Consider the following 14,453-nt stretch of genomic DNA (forward strand, 5'->3'; position numbering starts at 1 on the left):
TATATATATATATATATATGTATGTATATAATATATATAACGGAAAAATTATTACTAAATTAAAGTAAAAATTTTTTATAAAACTACAATTTATTTATAAAATAAGAAAATCGTTGTATCTATCTTACTTACCTTGTTAAGAACACATTTGTGTTATGTTATTCTACTTATAGCGTTTTTCCTTGGGATGCACTGGATTATAGCCTTGCACTTTACCAGTTGCGTGTGAGCGCTACACTACACTGGAGTGGTGTGCACATGAAGGAAGATATAAGGAGACTCCATTCAGTCTCGCCAGTTTACAAAACATGGACCCATTTTAGATTTTGAATTCAGTTTCCGATTCTCGACACTCGCAGCGCTCGTGAATTTAGTAGTGCTGCGCATAATGAGTGCGAGTAAGAGAAATGATCATTTCTCTTACTCGCACTCATCAGAATCGGAAATTGAACTCGAAACCTAAAATGGGTCCACTTTTATTTTACGGAGTGGAGTCTCCTTATATCTTACTTCCTGGGTGCGCACTATAGTGTACATACACTACTTCATTATTGCGCTAAGATCCTACTCTCAGTTAATTTCTATTTCCAAATTTTTAACGTCACATTGGCTTTACACCATCCTTTTGAGATAATATAACAAATCCTACTTCATGAATAAAACTTGCTATACTCTAGCTACGGAAGCACAATACATCGAATAAGTCCCACCAGCCGTGGAAACACGCTACACTGTCTGATACCCATATTTAAGACTCCTTAAGTTTATCTTCAGATACTCTACGAATTATTTTATTGGCTGAGCATCTAAAGATAAATTTAAGGAAGCCTTAAGTATAAGGTCTGACTATGAATACGGATCTCAGTGTTGTACTAGTGCAAGAGAAAACGCTATTAATATTCTTCGCATTTTCTTTTGTATACAAATGCACATCTGCAAAACCGTTCCAAATCTTTTTTATTTTGAAATACAAAGGTTTTGTTAAAGAAATATAAAGAAACATATATTCTTGGCTAATATACATATATATATTTTTTTAAGAATAAAATTTTATTGTATATATTAATAAAATGCAAATATATATGTAGAATCTATTTGTTACAAATATAGTATTTATCGCGTGTAACATCACTAAAAAGAATACATGTATACACGAGTGTATATATATATGTGTGTGTGTGTGTGTGTGTATGTATGTATATAAGAATATATATAATATGTATATACATGTAATAAATATTGGCAGAGAGATCATAACGTCATTAATCTTTACAAAAAATGCAGTTTTGACAGTCTAATAGTATAAATATGACATTGTATTTATGTGAAATGTAAATCTTATAAATGTGTGTGTGTATATATACGCGCGCGCGCACACACACACACACACACACACACACATTTATATATACACATGTATATAAAACATTTTCATCGTGCACAAAAATGTACAACGGAATGATTTATTTTTTTTTTTAGCAGATTACACAAATAATTTACAAAATGAAAAAAAGTATTAATAGAGAATAATTTATATCTTGATTATATGAATGATAACATTTATAGAAACATTACACAAATATTAAACATATTTATAGAATGATAGTCAATTATACATTTTAAATTTAAATTTCTAAATATCTCAACGAATATATGTATTTAACGTTAAATAGTCGCTCATAATACATTTAAAACTTATATTTTGCATTCCTATTGCGATAGAAAAAATGTATCAAAGCTTAAAACTTTAATAATTATATACAGTGTCCAGTGAACATCGTAACAACGCTTAAGGGATATATTCTAAGATCATTTTATAAGACAAAAAAATTCTAATACTAAAATGTCTATACCAAAAAGGAAAGAATAAAGGGCAATAGGAGTCGAGCGCAGAAGACATCGCGCAATTAAAAACACTACTAAGTGACAAAAAGCATTCTATCATAGAGCGCTACTATCATAATAAAAGATAGTTATTCGAATAAATGGTTTTTGTCACTTAGCGTGGTGTTTTTAATTGCGCGATGTCTTCTGCGCCCGACTTCTATTGCCCTTTATTCTCTCCAATTTATTTTTAAATTATAAGAAGTCTTGACTGATTTTGTTATTACAAGATTTATACTAAAAAGACTAATACATTTTTAATTATAAGCATTTAAAGTTAGCAAATTGTACTGTCTAAAGGTTGCGTGTTCAGATGATTGATATTTTTCATTGTACCATATTTGAACTTTAGGTAGTATTGGTAGTACGGCTTGATAATTTTAAATGCTTATTCAAAAACTGTTGTAGCCTCGATATTTTGATATTAGGATTTTCATCTTAAAATGATCTCAGGAATTTATTCTCAAGCATTACTACAGTCTTTACCAAGCATCCTGCATATAATCAATAATTTAATATAAGTAGACTTTAAATCTGCTGGATGGATATTTTTAAGTGAAAATTAAAAAATAATGAAAACTAGTTCTAATACATGACGAATTATAATATATTTGGTTCCGAGTTATTGTGTATTATACATATCCTGCGATTTTAATGATTTTATTCACTTTTTATTTAGTGTTTTATTTATATCTCAGTTTTTTAAATAATTTTATTTATTTATTACTTTAATTTTAAGAAAATTATTTTTCAAAAATAAAACAAAATTATATAATTTCTTAAATTTCACTATAATGTTCAGACGAAGAGAACGCTTTTTATTACAAATTTAATTTATTATCCCCGCCATTTATGTCAATGCTACTTTATGTGTATATATATATTGTATGATGACGTAAGTAAAATATGGATGAAAACCAACAATAGCTATGTACTTTTTATTCGAATAAAATGCTTTTCATTGTACAATAAGTATTATAAGTGCCTTAACGGTCATTGAATATTTTTTGATCTAATTATTTATATTAAACTATTTTAATTCAAAATAGGTATTTTTAAATAACTTGTAAAACATTATTATAGAAATTATAAAAATGTCTTTATAAACTTACATAACATAAGGAATAAATTTAATCTTTACTCAATTTTTGAAATATAATACATGTCACGCGAAAAGCTATTTTTCAATCATTGCTTTGTATTGGCTATTTTTTCACTTATGTATAGTTATTATTGATAACTGTTGAATTTGCACGATGCAAGTTTTTTTCTTTAACAAAAGATAACGTTAAGGCATTTATATGACGCTTGTGTGTACACACATACATACAATCTGAACATTCTTCGAAAAAGATTTGTCGTGTACGTAAAAAATGTATTTAGTATACATAACAATATCACAAACTTCAATATATCAATCTTCGCGTACTTAGCTGCTCTTGCGTACAAAATATGCATTTTAAATTCAGGCAGTATAAAACCAGAAATAAATGGTGTGCGTAAATAAACGTTTTTTTTCCATCATTTTCTTCTTCTTCACCATAAGTACTTAATCTTAAGTAATCGTGACAATTTGTCGCGGTTTTATGTTTCTATATTTTATATTTCGATTATTTAGTGCTTAATGTTTAAATAATGCTTCGTTTTCAGGATTATCGTCTCTGTGTTTCTCAAGATTTCCAGACAAGGTCGGATCTGGTCGTCGCCTTTTAAAGAATCCGAATTTTCTCAATACTAATGTAAGTAAAATGAATAATAACATGCCAGCTACTGCAGCCACTATATATATCCACACTGGTACAGGCTCGGCTTCTTGCTGATCCAATAGATCTGGATAAGCAATTGTCTCGGCCTATATAATAATGTAAAAGAACACTATCAAATGATTTTTATCGGAACGCTTTCAATACGTTTTCTACATGTCTTTTTGTATTAAATTTAAGATTGGAAATACAATATTAGAATTTTGTTATCAATTATTAGTATCTTGGGTTTGATAGTATGACAATCATCAAGTTCAAGTATAATATATATTGTACGATGTATATAGAAAAAAATGTGCTTACAATTGCGTAATCATCCTTCAAGTTTTCTTGTTGTATCACAATGTTTGAAGGTATTACTATCCTAGCATTGGAACCTATTTTAACCATGTCCACTTTCGGGTAGTCTTCGACTAAAGTAGAATTCCAAAGTCTGAAATCAATTATTTCTCTGAAGATTATAAGATGCTCTAGAATTAAAATAAATATAATTAAAATATTAATATTATAATAAAACTTCTTATTCAATTGTCTGGGAAAGATAAAACTTAACTGTGCTCATTATATGTGTACATTAATATATTATGCTGACACTTAAGTAGCGCATAAGGTCAAATCTGCTTCAATCACTGTGATTTTGCTGGTGCGCCTACTTAGGCTTAAGGATAATTATTAACATATAATTTCAAGAAATTTAATATATTTTGTATATTTTACAGCAGAAAGCAGAACCATTTTCTTTAATTTATCATAATTTAGGAAATATAATGCTTAAACAACTTATATTAATATATTTTCTTATTTTGAGCTCTTAATTATTAGTTTACTCCTTGAAGTATTATATTAATTATATGACTAAGAGGGATCTGTATTAAAATAGGTCAATTTATGATCCAATGTGACACAATTAATAAGAATTAATTTTACATTTCTATTATTACCTCGCTTTAACAGTTATAATGGCTTCCTGTTTCCTCTGTAAGTTATATATGTAACATATAATGTCGAAACATTTTGCTGTGCCAGCTTTGCAATTCTGTAATGTAAGATAATCTTTCATCAACGCTTCATAAAAAACACTTCGTTGTCCTGTATAAATTCGCGAAAATAGAAAAGCTTTAAATTTCAAAAGCTTAAGAGAGAATAATGAAATTCTATGTAAAAATTTAGAAAAAAAAACCAAAAGATATTTTGATTTTTAATATTGCCTTTTTGAAAATGAAGTTTGAATAAATACTGAAAATAATACCTCCCATTTTCTCATAATAATTAATGAAATAGAATACCTATTTCACAATTACAATTTATTTTTATTTATTCCGAATTATAACATTCGTATCATATACATTGTACAATGAATCAGTTTGTATAGGGATCTAATATAAATTTCGTGTTTAATTTCAGGTTTCAGAGTTCTGTGTGTGACTCTGCTAATCGTACCTCGTGAATATAATTAAACAACGACTTATCATAAGTGATAACTTACCATCGCTACGACACGATGTCGATGTCCATCTTTGTCGACAATTGTTCGTGTATTTACAACTTTCTCTGTATCTCGTGTTGTTCTTATATGATTAGTATGATTGTACAAAACTATCGATGGAGTTGATGATTGCATAATGTTATCGATATCATCCAAGTTGATATTATCTTGTAGTTTTAATGGATTGACTACATATCCTGGTGGTAATATACATTCACCTTCTCCCAGAGCTAAATCATTTAACATAGGTATTTAGATATATTATTATAATATTAAGCTTAACACTTGTGTAATATAGATATTTTGCAATATTTTGTATTTTCATCACATTAATTTAATAACATTAATATAATATACTGAATAAATTTTATACGATAGAAAGAGATACATGACGTGTAATTTATTAATATACACTACTCAACAAAATCTAGAGAACACTTTCGAACAAGTTAAAAATTGGGCAATATTCAGAACACTGTCACTAGGTGAAAATTTAAAACCTTAATTGGGGTGAATTTTTGAATCCTACAATAATGGAATGATTAATATTCATTCCTCAATCTTAGACAAATAGTTTCTATTCCTTTTTATTTTGATATATTATAAAGGATCGATCGAAGGAACAAAGAATTTTGTATTACCTTGAATAGTTGGTATCTCTTCCATATAGAGCAGCCATTTTCCATGTGCTTTGTCATTCGCGACCTCGTAAGGCCATGAAATGCGCACTTCCACGGTACTGACTTTCCATGGACCTTCATTAAATATTTCGTAAATGTGCGATACCTTTGGTCCTACTTCATTCAAATATTTTATTGCGGATTCTCCGACTACGGGACCACCGTAAAACGCCCATTGAGTTTTGGCGCTTCTACAAATGTAAATAAACAAATATATATATTTTTTAATATCAATATATATAACAGAAACATAACTATATAAATTATATTGAATTATGATGTATAAATAGTAAATGTATAAAAGTAAAAGTACAAAGTAAATTTACATCGACAGTATTTTTTATCGATGAACAGTGATATGTAGGTACCATGCAAAAATAATGTGATATATATACAAATTTAATTATATATATTTATATATAATTAAATTTGCACTTTTTTTTTAAGCAAATTAATGAGTTGTAAATGCCGCATATGTGAAGATATATCACTGAAATCATATAAAATCGTACTGAGATAAAAAGTACTGAATTAATGATATAGTAATTACCCTTTGATTGAAAGTTCGGCACGTTTTAACACCGTAGCTTGTAGCACAGTGGGCTGTTTCTCTTTGATTTCCTTTGATGTGGAATTTGCAAAAATTATAAAGCCCAATTGCGATTCATTATCCTCGAGACCTTTGGGATCAAATCTCACTTGTATATCCACTACTTTGTCCTTCTTGAACGGATTACCGATAGAACACGATACTATAGTAGCGTTGTACAAATTGCAAATCACGGAATCGTTACTTTTACTGGCGATGTAGTTTAAACTCTGTGAGTGAATGATGAACAGTTGCGCCTCATACGCAGACTCACCGACGTTTGCCACATTCACTTCCACTACTATTTCTTCTCTTTCGCCCAAAAGCAACTCGTAGAAATCCAACTTTACGGAGGAAACTAATGCAATACGAGACTGTATTAGGAACATTTTTTTTTGTAAATTCAAAATATTATATTTTGCTTTATATTATGTTTTTCTTATTCAGATATAGGCAGAAATATATATATATATATATATATATATAGAGAGAGAGAGGGGGGGGGGAAGGGTCTTTTTATTGTATATACAATCGTACTTCTCTATTCTCAAACTTCTATCTGTTTCCTGATGTTTATTCGAATGAAATTATAGACTACATTTCGATTTTACATATAGAGTACTTACAGTATTTTGCTCATATTATGCGCATAATACTGTAATTAGTATAAATTGCATACGTTTATGTTACACAATTCGATAAATGCTCAGTGACGTTTATTTTACTGTTTTGTGTTTGAGTCTTACAATTAGAGGGCTCAATTAGGCTCGGGCTCGAGCCTAAAAGAATTCGAGCTGAGAGAACTCGAGTTTCTTTTATCACAATCGAGCGGGAGCCTGCGATGGAGATGTTTTGTACGCCTTTAGTGCATATATGCCAAATGGCAAACGTGAAATCATGGAGAAATAGTACAAAAAGATGAGATGTCCAGTTTACGGAAAAGTTGAATTAATCGAGAATAGAGTAAAGTTCAGAATAAAGACATTAAAATTTATTTTACTTTAATGAAAATTACACGAAGATATATGTATATATTATAATAATTCTAATATAAAATTTTATATATTTATATAAGAGAAACACCTACCTGATAAATTCAGTTTAGCTATCACTTGTAAATCACTTTCGCAAATGTCATTATTTCCACAATCTTTTTGAAAGACAGCCTCGAATATACGTGCGGCTTCTTGTTGATTGAGTATTGGATAATTCTTCATATCAGGTAAAGGAGCACCTTCGAGAGGCATGATTGGTTCTTCTTGTATCAGCGAATAATTCAGACGGAATTTGATAGGAGTTTGGATGTCGCGTGTGTTCTCCTGTTAGACATTAATAAATAATTATAAATTTTCTAAGAGAGTACAAATAAGGATGAGACGATAAAATTATTTGATATTTATAGTAAAATTGGTTGTAAAAAGGTTAATTAAAAAAATTAATAAATAAAAAGATAAAGGAGAACAGAATTGTAATGTGGCAATGCAATTCAGTGAATGTTATGAGAAAATAAATATCATTTAATTAATATACAAATAATCCTTATTGTCCTAATTCCCCTAGAGACAATACACTTCTGATAACGTTTGTATAGCTTGCGAAAATTCTGTAAAAAGTTCTTTTAATACCGTCTCAAATCTTATTAATATATAATTCTGTATATCTGAAATGTTTTTAAATCGAGTTTCTTTCATTGCTTCCTTCAGTTTAGGAAGTCTGCCGGAGCAAGTTCAGGGAATAAGGAGAGTGATTTAAAACGATAATGCAATATTGATTCTAAAATTATCTATTGTGTGTGTTTCGAATCAAAACCATGTATGTGACACATACAATAGATAATTTTAGAATCAATGTTGCATTATCGTTTTAAATCGCAAAAAAACCAAAATTCCCAATTTCCGCAAGCAGTACGAATATTATTAGAAATGTGTTGTCTCCAAAGAGGATTACTTTGAAGAATAATAAAAAAAGGTCATTAATTTATTAATTAAATGATGTTTATTTTCTCACGATATTAATTGAATCTTATTTATTACACATCATATGTATATGCATAAAAATTCCCGAATGAATTTATTTTTATTTCAATCATTTAAATATCAACAAGCGTGTACAATTTTCATTTTGGTTTTCATATGAAATTTAACATTATCATTTAATATTATACAATACTGTGCCAAAAAATAAGAATAATTTATCAACACGACGTGATTCGAGATAAAGATGGTTTTATTTGCCCAGAAACTTCTTCATCTCTATGCTTAATTATACTGCAATTAACTGCGATATTACTAACAATTCTGACAGAATCAAGTATAGATAGCATTATTAAATATTTAAAATATGGATTCTGTGATACTTGAAGTTTATCTTTAAATTTTTTAAGTAAAATCTATGATATTTTAGCTACCAGATTTAGATAATTAAGTAGATATATAATTATTAAATATTAACGAAACAATATAGTAAATTTAAAATACGATAAATATAACAGAAATGACAAAGTGTAATATGTGGTTTAACTTTACCTTCAAATAAACAATTTCCTTTTGGCAGTGTACCAACTTCGTGCTATCTAAAGTAACTGTTCGATTTATGTAATGAGGACGCGTATTACCGTTGACGCCGAAAAAAACTCTCGAGAATTTCTTAGTTCCGCTGTAGGTTTCTGCTTCGATGTAATAGTTTAATTTTAGATTTTGCATAGAATCTTCTTTTGCTAGCGATTCCGTCTTGCAGCAAGCCTCAAATGCAAAACTGCAGAGTTTCACATACAATTATATATATATATATGCGCGCGCGTGTATGTGTGTGTATTATTTACACTATACATATAGTGTATACACATATATACGGATGTTTTAAATCACTCGTACACCCTATTTAAAAACGAGAGAAGTGGTTATTTTGAAAATCAATCGCATATGTCCATGCAACGTCCAATGCAATACATTACTTAATCCTAACAACTTTTGTCTGAAACATTTTTCAAAATAACAACTTCTCTCATTTTTAAATGTGGTGTATGGAAAACTCTATTTTACACACATGTACGCACGCACGCACGCACGCACGCACGCACGCACGCACGCACGCGCGCGCGCACCTGTAAAACAGTTTAGCCATATAAAATTATTATTACCATGTATGATTCGAGTTTGAATCGGCCAAACATGCAATTTTATTGGGATCGATAGGTTCTATTGTATCCTGATATATCCCATCCTTCTTCGCATAGCGTATATAAGTAGATATATCAATTATTTTTTTAGAACGGAGAAGTACGACTGCATCGTTTTCATATGCTCCAACAAGGAGATCAGAATACCCATTCTGATCCATGTCGGTTCCACCGCTTAACGAGTACCCAAATGTTTTCAATGGCGTAGGCATATCTTCAGCGTGAATAATCTGTTGAACGATAACGTAACAAAATGATATTTTGCATTAAATAAAATAAGGTATTAGACAAGTTAAAAAAAGTAATCAAAATTTTATATAGAGTAAAATTTAAAAAATAAAGAGCATTAGGCAAAAATTTCATTACCTGAGAAGGTGTTTTAATTATGCCATTCTTGGAACCTAAATAAATGTAGACTGTGCCTTTACCCTCATATGGAGCGCCAATTGCAATATCTTCGTATCCATCCTTGTTCAAATCACCCAAATTGGTCAATGCGAATCCAAACCTATTGTCAATTTGTGTTATTACCATATTTAATATTCATCTAAATAAAATATAATGTAAGTTTTATGATAAACCTTGATTCCTCGTGACCGACGAGTTTGACAGGCGAACATTTGTCATTGACAGTTCGACATATATCTAGCGTTGTATAAATATATACAGCTCCACCCTCCGCTCTATTGAAATAAAACGGTGCTGCCACGATCAAATCAGTTATTCTAAAACAATAAATTTTGAAGTGTACAATCAAAATGAGCAAATGAAATAAACTCGTGTTAACGCATGATCTTGTAATAATCATTGAAATATGTATTAAACATGGTCTTACTTATCTCCATTTACATCTGCCGATGTGATTTCGTATCCATAGCTCGAGGCAAATTGTTCGCCATCCAGAACAAGGGCAATATCCATGTCTGGTTTGAAATCACGTCTGGTGAACAAAACTACTTGACCTGTGCCATTAGAACGAGGTGCACCTGCTGCATATGCTAAATCCTTGCCAAAAAAGTTTCCAACAGCCACAGACATTCCTATAATATCAAACGTAGATTAAACAAAAATTGATATGACACCAGGGTATTGTTTGTAGCAAATATGTATCAAAAGGAGAAATGATTAATTAAACTGCAGAGAGCAAATAAATGTTCATATAATATTTATCATAAGGATATTTTAAGTGAAATTTATATGCTGAAATAACTTATTTTTAATAAAGCTACGTACCGAGATAGCTATATTTATTTACAGGCGAAAAATCTTGCATTGGCGCATTATAAACTGTATTGTCTCTAGTTAAAAATTCGTCAGAAATAGTGAATAAATAGAGAGTCCCTCTCCAAGTATGTGGTCCCGGGGTACCAATCACTACACGATCTTCGGCGGTTAATAAACCGCTAGTCCCGGCTTGACAGTAACCAAACTGTTCATGAGCTCTAAAAAATCGAGTTTTGGAGGAAACAAGATCGCGTTAGCCGAAGAAATTTAAAAAAAGTAAATATGTAAAATATTTAGAAATTAGGCAATTTATGTATATTACTTGTTAGTAGGCTTTCCAGAGCATGGTTTTTTTAAATCGTCGTATTTTAAATCTTGAGATAGTATGTAACATTGGCCTTGACCCCATTGTGAATCGGCCGTTTTTACAATATGACGATGTGCGCATACCTAAAAGCATGTATGTACATAAAGGCAATTGATAATCTGTGTGATATATCGTTGATTTTAAGACTATCTTCAATTTTTTTACTTACCATAACTTTACCTCCTATTCCCTGACTACGTACAGTAACTCCTAACCATTGGTTGTCTTTTATTTCATCATTACCCGGGGGTACTAAATCATCCGATTCCAAATCTGGAAAAAGTTTTGCAGTCTTTTCACAAATGCTTAAAGCTATGGAGGAAACACATTAGGGATATACTACATCTATGCTTTTAAGAATTTAATTATGAATTTTATATATTTTGAACAATTTATATTTGTAACACGCACGCACGCACGCACGCAATACATATACCTTATTCATAGTAGAAAAGAGATTTACCTGTGTAATATGTAGTTATATTCTTAAGTTAAATATATTTGAAAATAATTTTAATATTTTAAAAATAAATAAAAATATAAAAGTATTTTGTGCGTGTATGTGTGTACATAAATAAAATATTTATCACAAAAATGATATAACAAGACAATAGAAGATTTTATTTCTGCAAAATTGAATTTATTTCTGCAATATCAAATTACACACCATTTTGAGTAAATAATAACAAAAAGATCATCTTTCTGTTAATTATATCATGTGTATGGCCATGCATATAAACATAAACTTACATATAAATCTGAATAATTAAAAACTGCATGATGATAGCGATAATAAATAAAAATGTTAGTAAAAGCAAGAATGTCAATTTGCATTCGTTACATATAAGTGTTGTAAATAATTATGTATCGCTATTGTTATTTGCCTTAAGAAATGTTCTATCTCTATTCTGTGTTATTTCGAAGAAGAGCAAGCTTTGACTTAAAAGAATTAATATATAACAGATAATAGAGATTAACTTTTTACATCACATGCTTTCTCGTCTTTTAATATATATAATACTTTTTATTTAGAAGAGTGCAATATCTGTATGGCAAACCGCTGATCAAAATCTTCAAACTCTTCATTCAATTCATTCTGCAAAGACTTTGTTAAGGTTTATACACTTACTTGAATCATATTCATATGGTCTGTATAATAGACCATCGTCCACTGGTTTACCGAAACATGATTTAACAAAAAAGCATCTTATTATATATATATATATATATATATATGTATGTATATATACATATAGAGAGAGAGAGAGAGAAAGAGAGAGAGAATACAACATTAAATAGATGTGACGTATAAATATTATTGGATTAAATTAAGATTCATTGTTGAATTTGTTTAATACATAAAGATGTGTGCTTGACCTAATCTTAATATTCAAACATTGAGCAGAATTTGGTGGAGAGAGCATAATAATGATTTAATTAATACAGCACTATTAAATTAAATTATTAAATTATACGAGATAACCTTATAAATATATATTTTAAAGTTATCACAATAATAGAATTAACAAAATAGAGAGATAAATGTAGTTTGTTAAGAAATAAAATAAATATGGAAAACATACTCAGCCGTCCATCTGTAATAACTTGAGTACAGTCTCTGGTATATGTACTTAGTGGACATTGCCATAACGCTCCTGATCTGTTTGTACCTGGTTGTCTATTTTGATCCAAAGGTGCACCAATTAGCATCCTGTTGAAAGAGATAAACCAAGTATTCTCTAAATCTTGTGTAAAAGTAAGCATATAGCTACAATAAAATTAATGTCAGCATAGCAGTAGCTAAAGTCTAGAGACTTTTTAAATAACAATGAGTTAACTTTAAAAGATAAATAAAAATAAGATTCTATGACTTAACGTATGACTCAAATTTGTGATGACAGATATATAAAATATGATCTTTTTACCCATTCCCCTATTTTAGATAAGGCTATACTTTTTTTCATGATTTACTCATAATTTAATTATAACAATATATTTTTTGTGCTGCAGACTCATGATTTAATTTTTCACAATCAAAATAATTTTTCATAAAGATCAACAGGACAGACCAAATTTTATCCATATCAGATTTATATTACATCATTTTTCTCTTATTAATTAAATTACAATTACAACAATATTTATATATGATACAAAAATATAATAAGAATCTCAGTGATGCTCACCAACTGGTTAATTTGGATAACGAGTGGTTCTCGATCTCAACATGTTGGGCTACAGAGTAGCCAAAATAAGAGCCCTGCAGGCCCCTTTTAACAACAGGTATTCTTGGTTCCAGATTAAAAGCATGCGTGACGCACACACCTAAAGCTATCCACAGTAATGCGTTCATCTCCATTATCGTTTTGATTTCGTTGGCGATAATACCATACGACTTTTCGAAAGCCTCTGTCTTTTAAATTTTTCGTGCAATATCACATATCCAACTTCTTTGTCATCACACCAATGACGGCAACGACTCGACTATCACGAGTCACAATTCACAATTGCTTCTCGCTTCGATTACTCTTCTACATTTTTGAAAATGCACTAACCACCCACACGCATCGGCCATCGGGCATCGGGTAGTATCGGAGGTAATGGGCGTACTTGCACGAGGTTTCGTTCAGCTTCGTTTCGTTGAGTTCGGCTCCATATTCGTCATCGTTGGTCACCGTCTTATATTCCTTTCACTGCCAGTGCTGAAAATCTATAGTGCTCGTAACGTATACTGTACATTTTCAGTACTGATAATTAAGGAGGTTTCGAGGATAAAAAAAAATTGATTTTTTTTATTGCATTTTTCGCAAGTATTTGGGTTATAGAATAAGTACGTAAAAAGATTTTTGCGGAATTGCAAAGGTTACAAACATATAATGAAATGTAAGTTCCTTTGTAAGGAAAGGAGCTCTGGGCTGCTCTGAGCGCGCTCCGCCCTGCGCTCCAGGGCCCCTATTCTGTAAAGCCGTGTCCACGATACTTAGAAATCTGTCCGAGATCTAGGATAAAGGAAAAATTGACCAATTACATTGGTCATGTGACCAAATTGTTCAAATGTGATTTGTTAATTCTTTCTTCATCTTAGATCTCGGACCGATTTCTAGCATCGTGGACACAAGGCTTAAGCGGGGAGCACAGACTTTTGCATAACGCATAAAGCATGTGCATAAGGAATTTCATTGGTCCATTTTCTTATGCATGAGTCAATGGACCAATCAAATTCTTTATGTTGTATATGGTTTATGCGTTATGCAAAAGTCTGTGCTCCCCGCTTTAAAGCGA

At 30.2% G+C, this 14,453-nt stretch overlaps 2 protein-coding genes across 2 annotated transcripts in view; one reads left to right on the forward strand and one right to left on the reverse strand.

Moving 5' to 3' along the window:
- PGAP3 (Per1-like protein PGAP3) overlaps positions 1–5,127 on the forward strand; it is an 8,388-nt gene extending 3,261 nt beyond the window's left edge. Inside the window, exons 8-9 of the mRNA XM_018540095.1 lie at positions 3,535–3,623; positions 5,052–5,127. The gene's annotated coding sequence lies outside the window, so the exon portion shown is untranslated. The remainder of the gene's footprint in view (positions 1–3,534; positions 3,624–5,051) is intronic.
- On the reverse strand, positions 3,095–13,744 carry mew (multiple edematous wings). The gene is made up of 17 exons (XM_018540094.1): positions 13,358–13,744; positions 12,755–12,882; positions 11,341–11,444; positions 11,127–11,254; positions 10,814–11,022; positions 10,416–10,620; positions 10,162–10,305; positions 9,947–10,088; positions 9,542–9,810; positions 8,928–9,156; positions 7,490–7,721; positions 6,364–6,760; positions 5,775–6,004; positions 5,134–5,363; positions 4,589–4,683; positions 3,951–4,080; positions 3,095–3,736 (listed from the first exon to the last, which is right to left on the reverse strand). The coding sequence occupies exons 1-17, from the start codon at positions 13,528–13,530 to the stop codon at positions 3,506–3,508; spliced, it is 3,276 nt and encodes a 1,091-aa protein (XP_018395596.1). The 5' UTR covers positions 13,531–13,744; the 3' UTR covers positions 3,095–3,505.
- Between the last annotated feature and the right edge of the window lie 709 nt (positions 13,745–14,453).

The sequence above is a fragment of the Cyphomyrmex costatus genome, unplaced genomic scaffold (assembly GCF_001594065.2).
Source record: "Cyphomyrmex costatus isolate MS0001 unplaced genomic scaffold, Ccosl1.0 scaffold23, whole genome shotgun sequence".
NCBI lineage: Eukaryota > Metazoa > Arthropoda > Insecta > Hymenoptera > Formicidae > Cyphomyrmex > Cyphomyrmex costatus.